General features: G+C 37.2%; 1 protein-coding gene across 6 annotated transcripts in view; it reads right to left on the reverse strand.

The window, feature by feature from the left end:
* LOC102271688 (hypothetical protein) overlaps window positions 1-21,251 on the reverse strand; it is a 29,227-nt gene that overhangs the window by 4,612 nt on the left and 3,364 nt on the right. For 5 of the 6 annotated variants that reach the window (XR_011461703.1, XM_070358728.1, XM_070358727.1 and 2 more), the window contains exons 2-6: window positions 8,191-8,312; window positions 7,104-7,242; window positions 4,823-4,944; window positions 2,872-2,982; window positions 849-955 (exon numbers count right to left, since the gene is read on the reverse strand). Coding sequence is in view for 5 of the 6 variants with exons in the window: in XM_070358728.1 (XP_070214829.1) it covers window positions 849-955; window positions 2,872-2,982; window positions 4,823-4,944; window positions 7,104-7,242; window positions 8,191-8,312 (601 nt within the window). In the remaining variant the exon portion in view is untranslated. Of the gene's footprint in view, window positions 1-848; window positions 956-2,871; window positions 2,983-4,822; window positions 4,945-7,103; window positions 7,243-8,190; window positions 8,313-14,561; window positions 15,010-21,251 lie in introns of all 6 variants that reach the window. The other variant, XM_070358729.1, reaches the window with a different exon arrangement.

Raw genomic sequence — 21,251 nt, forward strand, 5'->3', positions numbered from 1 at the left:
GAAAATCAGTGTCTTGGACTGTAAGAATTTTCAAATTAGAGGAGCCTATAAGTCTTGATGAGAAGTCAGAAAAGTCACAGGGAACTCCCCGCGGTCCAGTGGTTAGGACTCCATGCTTTCACTGCCTAGAGCATGGGTAAGATCCCTGCCTGGGGAACTAAGATCCCACAAGCAATGTAGTATAGTCAAAAATTAAAAAAAAAAGAAACAAACATAAAAAACTGATCACAGATTTGCTAATTTTTCTATTGTTTAAATAGTGGAATAAAGTCTAGGAACCGACTATTACTATCTCAAGAACATTTTAAAAATTTGGTAGTCAGTCATTGTTTTTTAGGTGAATATTCTTATATCTTGTTCTGTAGTCATTTACGCAGTTAATTCCCATCATTTTGTGATAGGATAGCAAAGGACATGTGTTTTTTCAAAGAAAAGAAAACTGAGGCAGAAAAAAATTTAAGACTCACTGGGAACTGACAACTTCTTGCATCCCTGACCGCAAAGCCAAAGCTTGGGTCATGACACCAGTTTCTTTTTTTTTTAATGTATTTATTTATTTTAATTGGAGACTAATTACTTTACAATATTGTAGTGGTTTTTACCATACATTGCATGACACCATTTTCTATCTCCTCAAAATCAGATGTAATATTTTACAAGGTTAGACAACCAAAGTTTATTTTTATTTTCACTTAGACATAACACATTTTCTTTAATATAATCTCCTGAGAGTTGAGGTCATTTCTAAAAAGTTTAATATCACTCCAGGGCCCCAAGTTCAATCTGTGGTAGGGGAATGAAGGTCCTACAAGCCTGGCCATGCCAAAATAAATAAATAAATAACGTACCTGGCCTGTTCTGCCTCATTAAGAAAATATTCGAAGACATTATTCATTATAATAACATCAGCATTCTGCAGAAGTGAACCTTGTGTACAAATGTCTGCATGAAGCACCTAAAGAATGAATTCATTGAAGAGAACAAGGACACCATATCACATAACCACTTAAGAAATAGCTGTTCATTCAATGACATTGTGAGACAGGCAGTAAGGGAGATTCACACTTCTTAAAATGAAAGTACAGTATATTTAATACTAATGCCTATGGAAGATACTTAATATCTAATAAAAACCATAAACTTGTGAAAACTTTATTTTTTAGATAGACTTGTTTATATAGTCATAATTATACTCTCCTCACTCCTAATTCAGAGCTGTTTCTACTTAATCAGTAGTTATGAGTCAAAGGACCTAGGTTCAAATCTGGCTGCATTATCAACTAGGTTTATACATTTGAGTAGTCAAGTGTCTTCACAAATAAAATGGAGTAATATCTGTCCTGATTCACAGAATCAAATGGGACTAAGTAAAGTTTAAAAAGTAATTTGTAAAATGTTAATACAAATATGTTAACTGGCCTTGTCTGACTCTTCATCCAAAATTTACTTGAATATATTATCTATCCAAGAAAGCAAACAAAATAATTTATTAAAAAATTATATACCTCAAAAAATTACCTTAGACTATAATCAATAAGTCTTGTAGAACACACGCAAGATAACATGAAGAAATATTTATTTGCTCAAGAGCAAAGCAAATTAACTTTTTTATTTTAAAAGAAGAGAAAAAGTTTTTTTTGTATTATATGATTTTTTTCCCAAAAAAACACTTAAGTCTTACAAATAAATAATATTCAGAGGTATTTTTCAGAATGTTTAAATCTTGATTTTTTTTTTTTTAAAAATTTTATTTTATTTTTAAACTTTACATAATTGTATTAGTTTTGCAAATATCAAAATGAATCCATCACAGGTATACATGTGCTCCCCATCCTGAACCCTCCTCCCTCCTCCCTCCCCATACCATCCCTCTGGGTCGTCCCAGTGCACTAGCCCCAAGCATCCAGTATCGTGCATTGAACCTGGACTGGCATCTCGTTTCATACATGATATTTTACATGTTTCAATGCCATTCTCCCAAATCTTCCCACCCTCTTGATTTCTAATTAAATTGATATTCCTGTTATTTATGTGATTTATTATGTAACAGCAGTGTGTTTTTGTTCACTAAATATGGAATAGTGAGAAAAATCTATAAATTTAATATTGGACAATGAATTCTCTTTGATCACTTGCCTCTCAATTTATAAGATGAGAGAGAGAAAAAAAGGAAGGATGAAAAGAGGAAGAGAATGAAAAGCTTTCCTTCTATAAAAAGGGGAAGGCTAGATTCTGAATCTTACTAAGATATGTCTTTGAATATTAGATTGAACTGAACACCAGAGATCCTTAGATACTCAGTACTTCTCTGCACAGCCATTAGAAGTGTAGGATCACTAGTGAAATGATAAGGACTATGGCATTAACCAAAAAACTTCCTTTCCCCTTTCTGGTTATTTTTTCCCTTACCTATAAAAAACAGAAAATTTCTGTCATAGCCCAACTTAGGGGATCCTTCTCCCATGAACTGTTATTCTGTGGTACCCACAATTCCTCTTGCAAGTTTATAAAAGACGATAAAGAACTGCGAGCATTACTTAATCTTTTTGCTTACTTGCAACATTCAGGGTTTAATTAAATACACATCTGACAACATGAAGATATTTAAAATTGCTGCTAACAAATCTATAGTTGATATGAAAAAACTTAGAAAAAAATTCTACTTTCTAATAAATTGAGGAGGAAGAGAAAAGTGTGAGTGGAACATAATGATAATAATTCATCTTCATTATTGTTATAAAATATTAACTCAATCTATTTCCATACAACAGCAATGAAGGATAGGTTCAAAAATTTTCCAACTCCAATGCAGAAGAATCTTGGCTAAATTTGCTACACAATGGATAACAGAATAAATATTTTAAAAAGTACCTTTATTCTGTCAGTGAACTGATACTTTTTTATGACCATTTCCTGCAACTGGCAAAAGTCTCCATTCAGTTCTACTCCATACAGTTGTGATGCTGAACTGTAAAGATAACCCTAAAATATGAAGACACATGATACAAAAGAATTAACTTTTAGTTGTGGATTTCTTTCTACTTGAAATTTTAAAAGTCAAACTTTTAAAACAGAATTCAATAAACTAAAAATAAAAGTAAAGATAAATAACTATATAATTTATATAAAACAACTTCAAGAACTTAGACTCTTACTCATCAAGACCTCAATTGTAGTTTATTAATTTCCATTATTTAAAAGTAATTTTATCTTATTTATCAAATATTACTATTTTAAGCCCTCCCTTTATGTATATTTGTAGAAGAATACATTTTTTCCAAATAAAGGCTAAACTTCCTAAAAGCATAAAAATAAAGTAATAATGGTTTTAAGGATTGATTTCTTACTTTTCTCGATAAAGCTGCATTCAACAAAATTGGAAATAAGGAAAGTGATCACAAATAGATTCTTTCTTTAATACCCTATTTCTGTAATTTCTTGGAATGTTACATCAGGGCAAAGTAAGGACGGTGTTAACCTATCGGAAATATGATGGACACTCAGCACAGTCTGACATAAGATGTGGGTGGCAGGAGGTGTGTCCTGTTTAGCTTATGGAAGCCAGCTTGCTGTTCGGTAAGTCCATCAAAGATAACTGGCCATCGGTTAACAAGGATCATCAAAAACAGACTATGTATTATTACCTATCTATTTTTGGTTGTAATAACAAAAACAATCTAGAAGGAGAGGTCAAATCATATTCTGAAGATCATTTTACATCAACTAACACTTATTTGTAAGCTCAATTTATATTTATAGCTCACCATATATATTTAGATTATGTTCAACAAAGCTTATGCATGTACTCAAAAAAAAAATATTGTTGACTGAATCAGGGACCTCTATAGAGGAAAATGACCATATGTTTAAACTCATTGATGCTACCAAACACTTGCACAGTCACAATTATTCAGCTATATTTGTTTCTAACAAATAAAAAAATAAACAAGAGTGGACAAAATATGGTAAACAATCATAATCTCTAATGTTCGCCAAGCAAAATCAGCAGATAAACTGTACTTTCTATTATGGCTGTCTTTTCTAACTGTAGAATAAAAGTCAATGCTGAAAAATAAATGAAGCATGAAAGGGTTAATTGTTTCTGTTTAGAGCAGGCAGTGATGCTGGGAACAGACAGAGCCTGTTCCTGGCATGAACTTCTACTGCTGCTGGCCACATGTTTTAACACGTCTGCTAATGACAACCAGAAACCACATTTCAGTTTTTTTGATAAAACCATTTAAGAATATTAAAAATATTCATGATTTGAATTCTTTTTAAAGAGTCACATTGAACTGATATCTCAGACACAAAAATCTACGTTCAGACTTTGGAATCACTGAAAACCACGGTGTGTCCTGTGTCCAAGATGATATCATTTGCCTTGCTCACTTACAGGTGAGGATATTGATGCCAGGGGTGTGGAGTGATTTGCTCATGGCTGTAAGCAATTCCCTAGTCGAGCGAATTTGTCAGTTTTATAAGAGCTCTTATCAAAGCTCAGTGTGCTATACTATTTTATGACAGGACAGAAAATGGAGTTAGAAGCACGGTGAGTGAGTGACAGAATACCAAAGTGTTATGAGGGCCATCTGTTCCCGTTTTGCTGAAATTCCTTCACTTGTGTGACAGAGACAAACCAGAAAAGGAGATCAGAGAGCTGGCCTTTGAAAAGTCCAAATTCAATACACTATTTTAACCATATTACTCTATTACTCTAATAAATAAAGCCAAGCTGTCACCTTAGATGGTGGCAGGAAAACTGTTGCTAGAAGAAGAAAGTGTTTCCAAATGTTGCCTATGTCCACAAGTTGGACTTTACCCCATAAAGGACGGTGCCAAGCCTGGAGCCAACGTCAACCAAGACCTTTCCCGACAGATCGGGGAGTACGTGATGATAAATGAATTTCAATTCCATGAGAGAGAAGGAATGAGAAATAAATCCTGGAGAATGAGAACAAACATTAAATTTTGCTTGAGGATTAACAATTCCATTCTGTACTTCTAATTCTTTCACCTATAAAGTATATTTCATGCTTTTCTTAATTGATGAAAGCCATTCAGAGGTTATTTAGAAAACATTAGTGTGATAACTTTGCACTCATTCACTCTGAACTGTAAGACACAAGAATAAACGCGCAATCTCTGACATTTAGGCCACTAGAAAACGGTTACTCAGCTGGCTGTCCTTACCCCCATGCTTCTCATCTCTTTCTCTACCACCCTCTAGGGTGGCCTAGGCCTTTCCCTTCCTCGTCTCCCAATGAACTGCTTTTCCCTGAGACTGCTTCCTAATTCCCATAGCACCTGTTTTCCTCATTCTACCCCAGAGCCATCCACAGAGCCGCCACCTCTCGCTACATAGACTGTAAACTACCAAATGAATGACCATCTCTGGAGTGTGGCACCCTGGCCAACCTAAAAGCGTGGTCTGAAAAGCTGGAGATGGGTGGTATGGGAGGAGGTTAAGACACTCCTAAATTGTTATTTCCCTTAGTTTAATTGCTATAATTTCTAGCCTCCTAGCCCATTTTCTCACTCCATTATTTCTATAATGAAATACTTGGGAGAGCCTGAGTCTGTTTTTTCTGATATGGAGGTAACCCAAAGATTTTCTTTATTGTGTGCTAGTACATAATCTAATGGTCAGGAAATTTTGATCATAACTAATGAATGGTGGCAAATAAAATGGAAGCAAGCAGGCTAATCCCTAGAAGGAAAAAAAGGGTGACTAGTCCTCAGAAGTAACACTGGAGGTGGTGGGGTGCAAGGGCACTGAGCACCACAGTCCTTATCTCCCCTCGTCCTCACTGCCCTCTTTGCCACATCAGTGCTTCTGCCCTAGGCTACAGTCGTCATTAGTGTCTTAAAGCTGACAAGCTCCTTTCATATAGGGAAGAAGAGCCCCACACCGTCACAGCTTTCTCACAGTCACTGTAGTTATCTGGGCTGGTCTGGGCACCTAGTCACTATTTATAATCTGATTTTTATGAGAAAATGCATCCTAATCTCCAAATTTTTCTTTGTCGAACATAGCTCTTCTATAAATTTCTGTACATCAGACCTGATACGGTGTTATAGTTAGAATTCAGTTTTTAATTTCCCCTCTATTGTTCTTGTCTAAGTCTTTTTCTATTCTGTGAACTTCAACCACTTCAAATGGCAACTATGAGCACTATTTAAAAATAGAATCTTAAAGCAGTAAACCAGGGTAGTTTCACCCCCAACTATAATACAGGTACAATAAATTTGTATTAGCTACATATTACAAATTTGGTAGTAGTGATCTTTTGAGAATAATAATATCTAAGATTAGTAACATGAGCACATTACTACTCACCCACTCTAAGCAATGCCTCAACATCTAGGTTGGCAGGGAGACTGAAATAGCACGTTTAAAGTATACCCTAGACAATCATATCCCGTTTGAACAAAAGATATAGTAACAGAAGAGTTTACATCTTAGCAGCATGGAGTCAGTCTAGTTTCCTGTTTGAAACACAGGTGTTGCATTTGAGGGACAGACATGCAGGAGACTATTACTAGAGCTGTCCTGTGTTACAGACAGGAGATGCTCCATGTGGTCAAATCACGGCCTGCATAAACTCTCAAGATTATCCATCTCTGTCCTCTAAGTTCACGCCCATCCAACAATATTGGATTACTATCTGACTTCACAAGTAGATAGTTTTATGGGGAGAAAGTTTTCAGCTCCCTTGGCAGTTATATTTCTCACTATAAATAAATCACCGTTATGGATAAATGTAAATCTTTTTTGAGTATATAAAGTATGAGTTAGTTTTCCTATATTCAACCACTTCCAATTAGTTTCAGGACCTGAGAAGTCACCTCCTATTAAATATGTTCAGTAAAAAGCAGAAATACTCCCGTGGGGGACATGAAGTGGCCTAACCTCCCTGGACAATGTTTCTATTTAGTTTCTCTGATTTCAGTAATTGGTAATAGCTAGGTTGCAGGTTGGCCTTTTGCTTTAAAAAAAAAAAAACCAAAAACAGTGAATGCCTGGTCAAGAATCTGCATAGTCATGACATGTAAGGAAAAGCGCACACGAAGTCGTCAGGTTTGCAGGCTGGAGTGCCCACCTAGAGGTGCCGTCTGATGTGAGCCGCACACAACACAGTAGTTTCTGCTCATTTTTCCTTCCTCACATAATGAATCAATAAAGTCTTCATCGTAAAGGAATGCATCAACGTGAACTGTGGGTTCTGGCTGCTGCTGTATCTGGTGGAAAGAAGAAAAACATCAAAAGAAACAGAGTACAAAGAAGTCTCTTTTTATTGCTAAATAAGGCAAAACATCAGTGGTTCATATGCTGAAGTTCTGAGAGCAACAACAACCAGAAAGACAAGTTTCGCTTATGGAAGTCAGCAACTCAGCTCTGCTTTCATGCTATTTTTGAGACACTGGCAACTTGCTATTTGACCATGTCATGATGCAAAACATGGCTATGAGAAACAGATAAAAATTTTAGTTGAAAGGAGTATTCTGAGATCATTTTGTCCATCCTAAGTAATATACTTTACAAATAAGGAAACATACCCAGAGAGATTTCTCCCAAGAAACGACACTAGTTAGTTCAGAGGGAGAATAGAAACTAATACCACGTCTTCTGAGTCCTACATGACAGGGACTTATCCATCAAAATACTTGGCAAGTAATCTTTTCCCAGAAGCAAAGTTTTCAAATAATAAAAAATGTTTAGTAAAATTCCATGCTTACAAATAATAGCACTTAATGCTGGTAGTACATGATATAACAGCAAGCAGCTACAAAGCAAAAAGAAGTTTGATCCCTTCTACTTCAACGATAATAAAGAATCAACAAAAGAGTGAACTTCACCCTTGATAAAAGTCAGGGAAATGGAACAGGGCAGAGAAAACCAAGACAATTACATAGGCAGGGACAGATTACTGTTGTATTGTTGGGCCTTGATTTGGGGTGGGGTGGGGTCTGCTTGGGAAACAGGACACCCTCAAAAAATATCTTTTGAATGAATGGTACTAGGGAACCAGAGGATTACCGACTCAGAAGAATTGGGGAAATGGATGAAGCACCAAATGAAAAAGCAAAATTCAGGACTAATGATTAGACTGGAAAGGCTAATGGGGTTAGAGAAGAATAGGAGAAACCTCAAGTAGCACTAGGAATAAATGAATTTAATATATTTACTTTTTGGAGGGCTAGATGCTCTGAGGAAAGCATAGTTTCTAGAGGTAAGCAATTCCGAAGGTCTTCTGCTATGTTTTTCAACATAATGTCATTATTGTCTTGAGTGAATTCATCAAAATCTCCTGCCCAAAAAAAAAAAAAGTATAGTTTTTATGGTTGCAGTCATACCTAGACTAAATGATTACAATGGATGGTTATCTTCTATCAGATAGCATCGATTTATAACAATAAACAAACATTCTAGGTCCAATGAAATATTCAAATTCTAACAAATGTTCCATGGAAAACATTGAGTTTTTTCCTTTTCTAAGCTGCTTGAAAATATAAAACTTGACTATTTCAGCCTGTTACAGAACAACAAAGACATTTAAAAAGTATGTAGTACTCTTACTACTTAAACTTACTAAGAAGTAGTCAAATATTCCTTTTGTGACCATGTAGACTTTATAAGTTTAGGAGGCATTGCATAGGGATAACTTTAATCCGAGCATCCCTGCCTCCAATAAAATGTACCCAAGACTTCAGATAATAAGCACAAACAGATGGCACCAACTATAGAATAAACTTTATAAGAATCATGTTGCTCTGCTGCATCTGAACAGCAGATAAAATGATCATTAAAACAGCACATTTCTGATGGCTCTGGCCTACTTTTGGATACACTGGAAAAAGGGGAGTGAGCGTGTATGCCAATGTATATAGAAATAAAGATGAAGAAAGTGACACTTGGTGAATCTATGTAAGGGTGTAAAAGTGGTTTCCATTGTTCTGTTTTTTCAACTTATCTGTGTTTAAATTTTTTTTTTAATTGGCTCTACAAAAGAATGGTTTCTAAGAAGCTCATACATAATTTTAAGTAGAACAGACTCACCTTGAAGTAAAACACTGTAAAAGTTAGCTGTAGCCTGAATGCCAAATATAGACTGGAAAGAACAACTAATGAAAACATTTTACCTTTTTCTTAAAAAACTATCTTATATTGAATTCTTGCTAGAGTAAAAGGACCTCAAGGGGACTGTGTTTTCCTTACTGTTTTAAAATAGCTATAAAACGAAAACAGGTAGATTGTGAATAAAATACCATCCATTTCCACATACCCTATCCCTCAAGTCTTTGGTTGTTTTTAAATAAGTTCATGATTTCCTTCTTAAACATATTAATAATAATTCTTGTGTTGGGTCAGAATGCTATTCTCAAGTCACAAATAACAATTAAAATTTGGATAATATTTTCTAGCTTGCAAAGTTCTTACACGTAAAAACTACATCAATTAAGTATTATAACATCCATGTGAAGAAGACAAAGCAAGATTACCTTTTCTGATTCACAGAGGAGGTAATTAAGGCGACATGAATTGTGAAAAGTTACAAAGCAGGCCAACAGCAGCAAAAGAAATAAACCTAAGTTTTTTACTCTTTCTTTTCACTCTTTCCACTGTGTCCCTACATACACAGGTTCTTTCTCTGCATAACCTCTCTCTGAGCAATAGTAGTTAACATGAAGATACATTATTTGACTCCCTGAACTAATGCAGAAAGGCCTTTTAACTCTTTTTATTTTTTCTTTCTACACCTACCTGCGACAGTGATCTAAATGTTGCTTCAAATTATTTATAGGAGGATGCCGAATATAAATTATAGACAAATAAAAATATTATGAAGATTTATTCCAAATTCTTCTATTTATTTAAAAAATTTTGATTATTATCTTTTTGGCAATGCCACACGAAATATGAGATCTTAGCTCCCTGCTCAGGGTTTGAACTTGTGTCCCCTGCAGTAGAAACATTGAGTCTTAACCACTGGATTGCCAGGAAGTCCTCAAATTGTTTTAGGTGGAATTTAAATAGCATCTGTGATGCAGTTTTTTAAAAACTGGAAGTATTTACTTTGTTATTAAAATTAAATTCCTTAAAACATTATTTTTAAAGGCTATGTAATATTCCATCGTATTTGTATTAACCATTCACTCCTACTACTATACATTTATATACAATTATAACTGTGAAAATTTAGGGACATTGCTAACATTTGGCATACTTTGGCCTCTTTGCATAACATTTGGCCTTTTTGCATTTATTTCCTTACTATAAATTCCTAGCAGAAGTACTTAAACATTGTAAAGGCTTTTACAACATACATAGTCATGTATGGATGTGAGAGTTGGACTATAAAGAAAGCTCAGCACCAAAGAATTGACACTTTTGAACTATGGTGTTGGAGAAGACTCTTGAGAGTCCCTTGGACTGAAAGGAGATCCAACCAGTTCATCCTAAAGGAGATCAGTCCTGAGTGTTCATTGGAAGGACTGATGTTGAAGCTGAAACTCCAATACTTTGGCCACCCGATACAAAGAGCTGACTCATTTGAAAAGACCCTGATGCTGGGAAAGATTGAGGGCAGGAGAAGGGGACGACAGAGAATGAGATGGTTGGATGGTATTGCTGACTCAATGGACATGAGTTTGAGTAAACTCCGGGAGTTGGTGATGGACAGGGAGGCCTGGTGTGCTGCAGTCCATGGGGTCGCAAAGAGTCAGACACAACTGAGTGACTGAACTGAACTGAACTTGCTACATACTGCTAAATTTCTTTCCTGAAAGATTATACCAATTTACTCCATCAGAAAAAAATAAGAATATGTGTAAGCCTTACTTCATGAAAGCCTTACAGCATTGAACTGTACTATAAAAACAAACTTTGTTGTTTTAATTTGCATTTCTTTAATTACTAGTGAGGCTGGACATCTTTTAACATGTATAATAACAATTTCGGAATGTGTGGTAACAGTATGTTGCTTGGAAAAAGATTAAAGGTGTTAATCAGTTGCCTGAGGACAGTTAGCTTTTCTCAAATTACATATGCAGGTGGGAAGGGAACAGAGAAAGAAGACTTTCTCTGCAGAGCAAAATCTATTCTTTAAAAGTTTCCTACTTATATTTAATTAAGTACCTGGGAAAAGAGAACTCACCAAAGCTGACAGTCTATGAATCAAGTCTCACTTTTTATATCTAGTCAGGTATCAAGTCCCATCATGTTCACTTTTGAATCCACTTCCTCTTTATTACCGCTTCAACTACTTCATAGTCACAGGTACCACCTCACACTTAGAAAACCAGGACAAACTCATAACTGGCTCCTGAATGATCAGTTTCTCCCCAATATAAGTTACCTTACACATGTATTTTGGAGAAGGAAATGGCAACCCACTCCAGTATTCTTGCCTGAAAAATCCTATGGACAAAGGAGCCTGGCGGGCTACAGTCCATGGGGTCACAAAGAGTCGGACATGACTGAGTGACTAACACCACACGACATCTATTTTAAACTGCTGCTGCTAAGTCGCTTCAGTCGTGTCCAACTCTGTGCGACCCCATAGACGGCAGCCTGCCAGGCTCCCCCGTCCCTGGGATTCTCCAGGCAAGAACACTGGAGTGGGTTGCCATTTCCTTCTCCAATGCATCTAAGTGAAAACTGAAAGTGAAGTTGCGCAGTCGTGTACAACTCTTCGAGACCCCATGGACTGCAGCCTACCAGGCTCCTCCGTCCATGGGATTTTCCAGGCAAGAGTACTGGAGTGGGGTGCCATTGCCTTCTCCGTATTTTTTTTAAACTAATTTTGCTTAAACTTCACTCATGTCACTCCTTCTCCTTACAATTTTGGGACAGCTCTCCACTTTTCAATGTATCCAATATTACTGTAGACTTTCACGGCCCTCTATATCACCAGAGTCTAACCATCCTATTTTCTATTCTCATTACTCACTAACATAATTTTTGCTTAAGACAGGCAAATTCCCTCAGTTGTTTTCCATATTCCTTCCTGTTCATATTGCTCCTTTCAACTATGACCTTGTTTTTCACAATAAGGGCCTTCTCAAGTTACTTCATCTCCAGGAAGTCTTACCTTCAGCCCTTGGCCGTCATTCACCCATATCCTTATCTCTAATGACTTATAATATATAATTAAACACTGGGCCATATATTTCCTATTATTCATTAATATTTTATATTACTTTGAAATTCTTATTCAAAGTTTAAAAATTTACTGAGGGGACTTCTGGCCTTAGACAAGATGGCTACTTCCCTCAATTTCCCCAGCTCCTCCCCTCTAAATACAATGAAATATCCTGGATGCCATAAAGGACTCTGAAGGCTAGAAAAAAGGTAAACTGTCTAGGGATGTCAGGAATTAAGGACGGAAGGTCACCGCAGTGAATTCCCTCCTGGGTTTTCATCTTCCATGTAGCCTGGACTGGGCCCTGGAGAGGTGAGTGACTACCAACCAGAACTACCAACACCTATAGACTGAATACACAAAACAAAAACTAAGTCTGCTCTCTCTCTCTCACCAAAGACCAGTAAAGGGGAAGAATAACAGAGGTGTACTGGGGAACCCTAATCCCTAGCCCACACCTGGGGCAAAGGCAGGCTATCTGGTAACAAAGTAGGAGGCTGCTGTCTCCAGGCCCTCTGCCCAGCAGGACAGACTCAGGCCTGAGGCCTCTCAGCCCTCTGCCCAGAAGCCAAGAGCAAACCAGGCCCTGTACTGCTCGTCCCCCGACCCCCACTGGTGGAAGGCAGCTCAGTGACACAGGTATCTTTCTCCAAGCAGGAAACACCAGCATAGATTGAGCAGGAAGCCCCAGCAGTACCAAAGAATGAAACAAGCCTGAATAGCACTGCAAGGGCACTGAAAACTAAATGTTGTCAGAGCTACAGCTCACAAAAGCAGGCCAGAATCAACAGGTTAAACTTAAGCGGGGCAACTGCCTACTAAGACAGAAAATCTGAACAGGATCAAGTCAGCATAATATCTAAAATATCCAGGATAAAATAAAAATTATCCTAGCATACAAACAAAATGTTCACGATATAACAGAACATCATTTATATCAAGAACAGGACAAATATTAATTTGACTCTCGCAATCTAGATGCTACTGTGCAACTTAGTTTGGATGATCAGACAAGGACTCTAAAGATGCTATAACGAAAATGCTTCAATAAGTAGTTATGAATTATCCTGTAATAAGTGAAAAAAATAGAAGATCTCAGCAAAGAAGTCATAGAAAAAGAAACAGAAACTGCAAAACAGAAAAATAAAATAATTTAGAAATCCCTTGCTGAAAGGGCTCCGTAGTAGAGATGACAGAGGATAGAACCAGTTCACTTGAATTGACAGATCAATAAAATTTATTCCATCTGAACAAAAGAGAGAAAATAAAAAAGAAATTGAACAGAGACCTAAGGATCTTTGGAATAACGAAAGAGCTAACATTGGTATCTGAGTTCCAGAAGTAGGGGGAAAAGTGTGGAGCTGAAAAGTATTGAAGAAATACAGCTAAAAACTCCCTAAATTAGGTGAAAGATCTAAACCTACAGATTTAAGAAGCCAAGCAAAGTCTAAATATGATAGACGCAAAGAAATCCACTAAGAACATATCATAAACTTCTAAAAACAAGAGGCAAGGAACAAATCTTAAAAACAACCAAAGAGAAATGATTCATTCCCTACAGGGAAACACCAAACAACAGTGAAGTTTTCATCTGAAACCAAGGAGCCAGGAGGTTACAAAACTTTTCAAATGCTGGAAGAAAAGGACCACAAGCTGTAAATTTTCTATCTGATGAAATTATCCTTCAGGAATGAAGGAGAAGTAAAGACAAATCAGATGCAGAAAAACTAAAAAAACAAAAAATTTTGTTGCCTTAAGACCTACCCTTAAAGAATGGGTATAGGAAATTTCAACAGAAAGGAAATAGCAGAAGAGGGCTTGGAACTTCAGACAGGAAAGAACAGAATGTGTAAAAATAGGCTATCTTTCTCATTAGTTTCTTAAATCATATGTGATGGTTAAATCAAAATTTATAAAACCACCTGTAATGGTGCTCTATGTACATGTATACAGGAAATACATAAAACAGTCATATTTTTAAAGTGGGGGAGGGTATAGGGACCTATGTGGAAGTAAGATTTCAATATTTGCTTCTAGTAAAACAGATAAGACAGGTAAAAGGATCAGATAAAACACTGATAACTAGAGTCAGACAGGACTGAAGCGACTTAGCAGCAGTAGCAGCAGTGATGTTACATATGTATACTGTCATACTCAGAGTAACCACAAAGAAAACTCTACAAAGAAATACACTCAGAAACACTACAAAGAAGAACAGAATGCTAAAACTGTTCCATTTACCCACAGGAAGGCAAGAGGAGATAACAAGAAATTGAGAAACAGAGGGTCAGAAAGGAAACAAACAATAAAATGCTATACTTAAGTGCTAACATATAGTAAGCTAATTGTAAATGGTTTAAACACATCAATCAAAAGACAGAGATTAGCAACACAGATTTAAAAAATACAACTCACCCTGGGTTGGGAAGATCCCCTGGGATAGGAAATGGCAACCCACTCCAGTGTTATTATGCTGTCAACAGAAACTCACTTTAAACATGCCAGGAAGACTGAATATAAAAGGATGGGGAAAAAAATTGTGGCAACGGTTTAAAAAAAAATAGGGTAGCTATACTGATATGAAATAAAATAGATGTTAAAGCAAAAGAAAAAATTATTAGGGACAATGAAGAACATTACATACTGATAAAAGGATCAATCTATCAAGAACACACAGTGATCTTAAATGTGCCTACACTGAACAACAGAGCCTTAAAATATCAATACATGAAACAAGGACTTCCCTGGATGTCCAGACAGTGGTTAAGACTCCATGCTTCCATGATCCCCAGTTAGGGAACCAAGATTCCACATGCAGCATGGCAGCGGAGAGGTGGGCAGAATGAAACAAAAACTGACAGGGCTGAAAGAAGAAATAGAAAAATTCACAATTACAGCTGGGGAGTTCAACACGATACTGACAGGACTACAGGGCAGAAAATCAGCAAAGATATAGAGGAACTGAAGAATATCACCAATCAACAAGACCTAATAGATATGTATAGAACACTCCACTAAACTGCAATGCTGCTGCTGCTGCTAAGTCACTTCAGTCATGTCCGACTCTGTGCGACCCCATAGACGGCAGCCCATCAGGCTCCCCCATCCCTGGGATTCTCCAGGCAAGAACACTGGAGTGGGTTGCCATTTCCTTCTCCAATGCATGAAAGTGAAAAGTGAAAGTGAAGTCGATCAGTCGTGTCCGACTCTTAGCCACCCCATGGACTGCAGCCCACCAGGCTCCTCCGTCCATGGGATTTTCCAGGCAAGAGTACTGAAGTGGGGTGCCATTGCCTTCTCCGAAACTGCAATAGAATACAGTTTTTCTAAGTGCCCACAAAACAGTCACCAAGATAGACCATGCTGCTGCTGTTAAGTCACTTCAGTCGTGTCCGACTCTGTGCGACCCCATAGACGGCAGCCCACCAGGCTCCCCCGTCCCTGGGATTCTCCAGGCAAGAACATTGGAGTGGGTTGCCATTTCCTTCTCCAATGCATGGAAGTGGAAAGTGAAAGTGAAGTCGCTCAGTCGTGCCCAACTCTTAGCGACCCCATAGGCTGCAGCCTACCAGGCTCCTCCATCCACTGGATTTTCCAGGCAAGAGTACTAGGATGTTCAATTATAGACCAAATTTCTACATCTACTAAATGAATAAACAGGGTCTATCTTTTATAAAAGGTAGAAAAATTATCAAGCTGTGTGGGATTTTTTTTTTGCAAAATACACCATATAGGAAAAACATAGGCTGAATACAAAAGAAATATTTTCTGTCTCTTGGACACCCATAAAAAACATATATCTTAGTCTTTGACATAAAGCCATTCAGCTGTTATTTTGCATTTACTTAAAATATCCTCTGCTAAATAGTTGTGTTCATCTTTAAAAGTAAATTGCTTAAAATTACATTCAATTTCTTTCTGTAAACCAACATTTCTTCACCTCGACAAAGGAAATACACTGGATACCGCCAATGAGCTGTCATCAGCTTTACATTACACTTAGAGGAAAAAAAAGTCTGATAGACCATATTGAGTCATAAAACAAATATCAAAAATTCTTAAAGAATTTAAATCATACAGAGTATCTTTGAACATAATGGAGCCAAAGTAACAGAAATACAATAGGCAAATAGCCAAATGCTCAGAAAGTAAACAACATATTTTTAAATAATGATAGCTACAATAATCAACAGAGAATAGAGCATTCAAAAAGATACAGAACAGATCCAGGCAAAAATGCACAAATAATTTTCAAAGATTCAAAAGCAATTCAGTGGAGAAAGAAGAGCCTTTTCAACAAGTTGTGCTGGAGCAAATGGACATCTACAGGGGAAAAAATGAACTTCAATCTAAATTTCACACTTTATACAAAAGTTAACTTAGGTCAAAGAACATGTAATACACAAAACGACAATTCTTTTAGAATTTTGTGAAAAAACCTTTTTACAAAACTCTTAGGGTTTGTAAAAGAAACCTTAACACCTGAAACTAACACAGTATTGAGTAATTTTTAAATAAAGAGGGAAAAAAAGCATAGGAGAAAATCTTCAGAATCTAGGGCCAAAGAGATCTTAAATTTGACATCAAAAAACAAAAATGGGATAAATTGAACCTTATTAAAATTAAAAACTTTTGCTTTGAAAGTTCTGTTAAGAGAATGAACAGGCAAATTACTGGGAGAAAATACTGCATACATACATCTGACAAAGGGCTTATATCTAAAATAATAAAGAACTATTAGTCCATTCTAAAGGAGATCAGTCCTGGGTATTCTTTGGAAGGACTGATGCTAAAGCTGAAACTGCAGTACTTTGGCCACCTCATGCGAAGAGTTGACTCATTGGAAAAAACTCTGATGCTGGGAGGGATTGGCGGCAGGAGGAGAAAGGGACGACAGAGGATGAGATGGCTAGATGGCATCACCGACTCGATGGGCATGCATTTGAGTGAACTCTGGGAGTTGGTGGTGGACAGGGAGGCCTGGCGTGCTGCGCTTCATGGGATTGCAAACAGTCGGATACGACTGAACTGAACTGATTTATTATTTATATTTATTGGGTTGCCATTTCCTTCTCCAATGCATGAAATTGAGAAGTGAAAGTGAAGTCGCTCAGTCCTGTCTGACTCTTAGCGACCCCATGGGATTTTCCAGGCAAGAGTACTGCAGTGGGGTGCCATTCTTGTCTGGAGAATCCTGTGGACAGAGGAGCCTGGTGGGCTGCTGTCCATGGAGTCGCACAGAGACGGACACAACTGAAGCGACTTAGCAGCAGCATAAATATAATTTATATTATGTAATATAAATGTATACATATTCATATTTACAAAAATATTTATACTTATATTTATATTATTTATTAATAACTATTTATTATTTCTGTTTACAATAGAAAATGGGCAAAAGACATAAACAGATACTACATCAAAGAGGATATACAAATGGCAAATAAACACATGACAAGATGTTCAACATCATTTGAGAAATGGAAATTAAAACCCAATGATAGGGCTTCCCTGATGGCTCAGTGGTAAAGAGCCTGCCAATGCAGGAGACGCAAGCTGGATCCTTGATCTGGGAAGATCCCACATGCCATGGAGCAACTAAGTCCTTGTGCCACAGCTATTGAGCCTGTGCTCTCGAGCCCAGGAGCTGCAACTACTGAGTCCACGTGCCACAACTACTGAAGCCCTCATGCCCTAGAGCATGTGCTCTGCCAACAAGAGGAGCCACTGCAGTGAGAAGCCTGCACACCACAACTAGAGTAGCCCCTGGTCTCTGCAACTAGAGAAAAGCCATGAAGACCCAGCACAACCAAAATAAATAAACAAAATTATTTTTAAAAAAAATTGGAAAAAAACCCCAATGATATATCATTATATAATTTTCAGAGTGGCTAACATAAAAATACTGAAAATACCAAATGCTAGTAAGGATACAGGTCTTCCTTACTAGCATTGTGGCTTACTTCCTTACTAGCAAGTGGCTCAGTGGTAAAGAATCAGCCTGCCAACATAGGAGAAGGTGTGGGTTCGATCCCTGGCAGGGGAAGATCCCCTGGAATAGGAAATGGCAACCCACTACAGTATTTTTTTTTTAACCTTTAGTTATCTGGCTGTGCTTGGTCTTAGTTGTGGCACGCAGAATCTTTGACCTTCCTTGTAGCACGTGAGATCTTTAGCTGTGGCATGTGAATTCTTAGCTGCAGCATGTAGGATCTAATTCCATGACCAGGGATCAAATCTGGGCCCCACGCATTGGGAACATGGTCTTATCCACTGGGCCACCAGGGAAGTCCCCACACTCCAGTATTCTTGCCTGGAGAATTCAATGGACAGAGGAGCCTAGCGGGCTACAGTCCATATAGTAGCAAAGAGTTGGACATGACTGAGTTCGTGGTGCATAGTGAGGATGCAGAGAAACAGGATTACAGTCACTCTGGAAAACAGTCTGGCAGTTCCTATAAAACTAAAAATGCACTTACCACATGATGCAGCAATTGCATTCTTGGACATTATCACAGAGAAATGAAAACTTACGTTTACACAAAAATATGTACATGAATGTTCACAGAAACAGTATTTGTAACAAAGGCTTTACTGGTCTGGATACCTCATATGGCTTTTTCACTCACATGTGTGGTACCCAGGCTAGGACAGCAGAAACATGTAGGCTGGTTGGACAGCTTGCTCTCCATAAGCTAGCTGGGACTTCCTGACACTGTGACGATCTCAGGGTAGTCAGACTACACACGATGGCCAGATTCTCCCAGAGCAAGTATTCCAAGAAGTAGGAAGTAGAAGTTGTCAGTTTCTTAAGCCCTAGGTCTGAAACTGGCCTAGTGTCATTTCTGTCAAATTCTAATGGCCAAAGGTGTCACAGAGAGCACCCAAATTCAAAGGGGAGAGAGAACACAGATCTGACTTCTTATGGAATTAAAAAAACAACTTTATAGAGGTAGAACGGACATACAATAAACTGTGCATATTTAAAGTGCACAGTTTATATAAGTTTTAACATATATATATATAACATGTAGTATGAAAGATCACTATAACCATGATAGTGAATATAGTCATTATCCCCAGTATCACCTCCTGCCCCTCTGTAATCCTTCCTTCTCTCTAATCCCCTACCAACCCAGCCACCAGAGATCTATTTTCCGTCACTATAGATTAGCTGGCATTTTCCTAGAGGTTTAGATAAATGGAATCCAAGTATGAAGTCTTTTTTCAGTATAGTTTATTTCACTTAGCAAAATTTGTCCATGTTGTTGCACATACAAACACTTCATTCCATTTATTTGCCAAGTAATATTCCATTATAAAAATACAGCACAATTTGTTTATCCATTAACCTGTTTCTAAAGGAGATGCCTTCCTCCTCCCCCTTTCCTTGCTGTATTGTATTGGCTAGAAGCTCTTACACATAATCCCCCAGTGGCTCAGAGGGTAAAGAACCCGCCTGCAATGCCGGAGACGCGGGTTCGATCTCTGGGTTGGAAGATCTCCTGGAGGAGGAAATGGCCACCCACTCCAGTATTCTTGCTTGGAAAATCCCATGAACAAAGGAGCCTGGTGGGCTCCAGTCCATGGGTCACAAAGAGTCGGACAGGACTGAGCGACTAACACTTTCAGCAGCTCTGTTATGATGCTGGCTAGAAGTGATGAGTACAAATCCCTCTTTTGTTCTTAGGGGAAAGAATTCAGTCTTTCACCATTAAGTATGATGTCAGCTGTAGATTTTTCATAGATCCCCTTTATCAGGTTGAGAATGTTGCCTGCTATTCCTAGTCTGGTAAGTGTTTATCAGGAAGAGATGTTGGATATCGTCAAATGCTTTTTTATGTCTCTTGAGATAATCATATAGTTTTTCTTTTTAGTTAATATAGTGAATTACATTGCTTGATTTTCTAATGTTAATCTAATAGTGCATTTTGGAATAAATTACTTGTTCATATTATTCTTTTTATATATTGTGCCCATTTTTAATATACAATAAATGTGATGAAAAGTACAATTATTTTTACTTATTTAACAGAAAAATTTTGTTTAAGAGGTATGCATTTGCCCAGTGTATCTTTTTAATTTCTGGAAAAAACAACCTATTTACCTCGTATACTTGATAACTTTCACAAATTCATAATCTGTTAATAAAGATTGGAAAACATGTAAGTTATGTGGCTACTTCCTCAGTGGTAATACAATACAGAAATGGAATAGTATGCTGTTTGACAAACGTAACTAGATCCCAGCCTTTGCTTTTTAGATTTAGTAGGAATTTCAAAGAACCTCTAACAACTTTGTAGCTGCTGCTAAGCAGCAAGTCCAATTCTGTTTAGTGAGGATGTATTTAAAATACAGGAAGCAAAAAGCTTCTAAAAGCTTCTATTCATCTACAATTATCTTCCTTAAATATTAAAATATTTTCTTGATGATTTTATTAATTTTCTTATAGCATACCTCACTTTTCTATCCTTTGTAACTTTTAAAAAATTTACTTTTAATTGGAGGATAATTGCCTTACAATGTTGTGTTGGTTTCTGCCATACAACAATATGAATCAGTATTAAGCATACAATATATACTCCCTCTTGACCCTCCCACCCACCCCACCCTGCATTCTACCCCTCTATGTCATCACAGAGCACAGGGCTGAGCCCCCTGTGCTATAGTAACTTCCCAATAGCTATCTATTTTACACATGGTAATGTATGTATTTGTAACTTGACTCAATAGAAACTTTTACATGCTGTTGGTTTGACATCCTCATTTGTATATGAATATTCAGGAAAAATTCAGAGGCTTCAGAATAGTGTTCATTAACAGACAACTGTTAACAAAATGCAATTTTTAATATGCCTAATGGGGACCACATTCAAAGTTCTGGCTCTCAGTTCTCTTCACTTAATAGAGATTGTAGTTACTCTCCTATATGTTGAAAGCTAAGCCTAGAGTCCATTTCACATACATACATGAAGTAGTATGTATATAAAGAAGTAGAAAAGAACAGATGCTCTACCATGAGATTAAAGTCAATGCACTGAGGTCCTGTTGTATTTTTTTACTCTCTTATTTATTTGAGGCGGGAGTTGTCTATGTGTGCTT

Source organism: Bos mutus, chromosome 21, assembly GCF_027580195.1.
Source record: "Bos mutus isolate GX-2022 chromosome 21, NWIPB_WYAK_1.1, whole genome shotgun sequence".
Lineage (NCBI taxonomy): Eukaryota > Metazoa > Chordata > Mammalia > Artiodactyla > Bovidae > Bos > Bos mutus.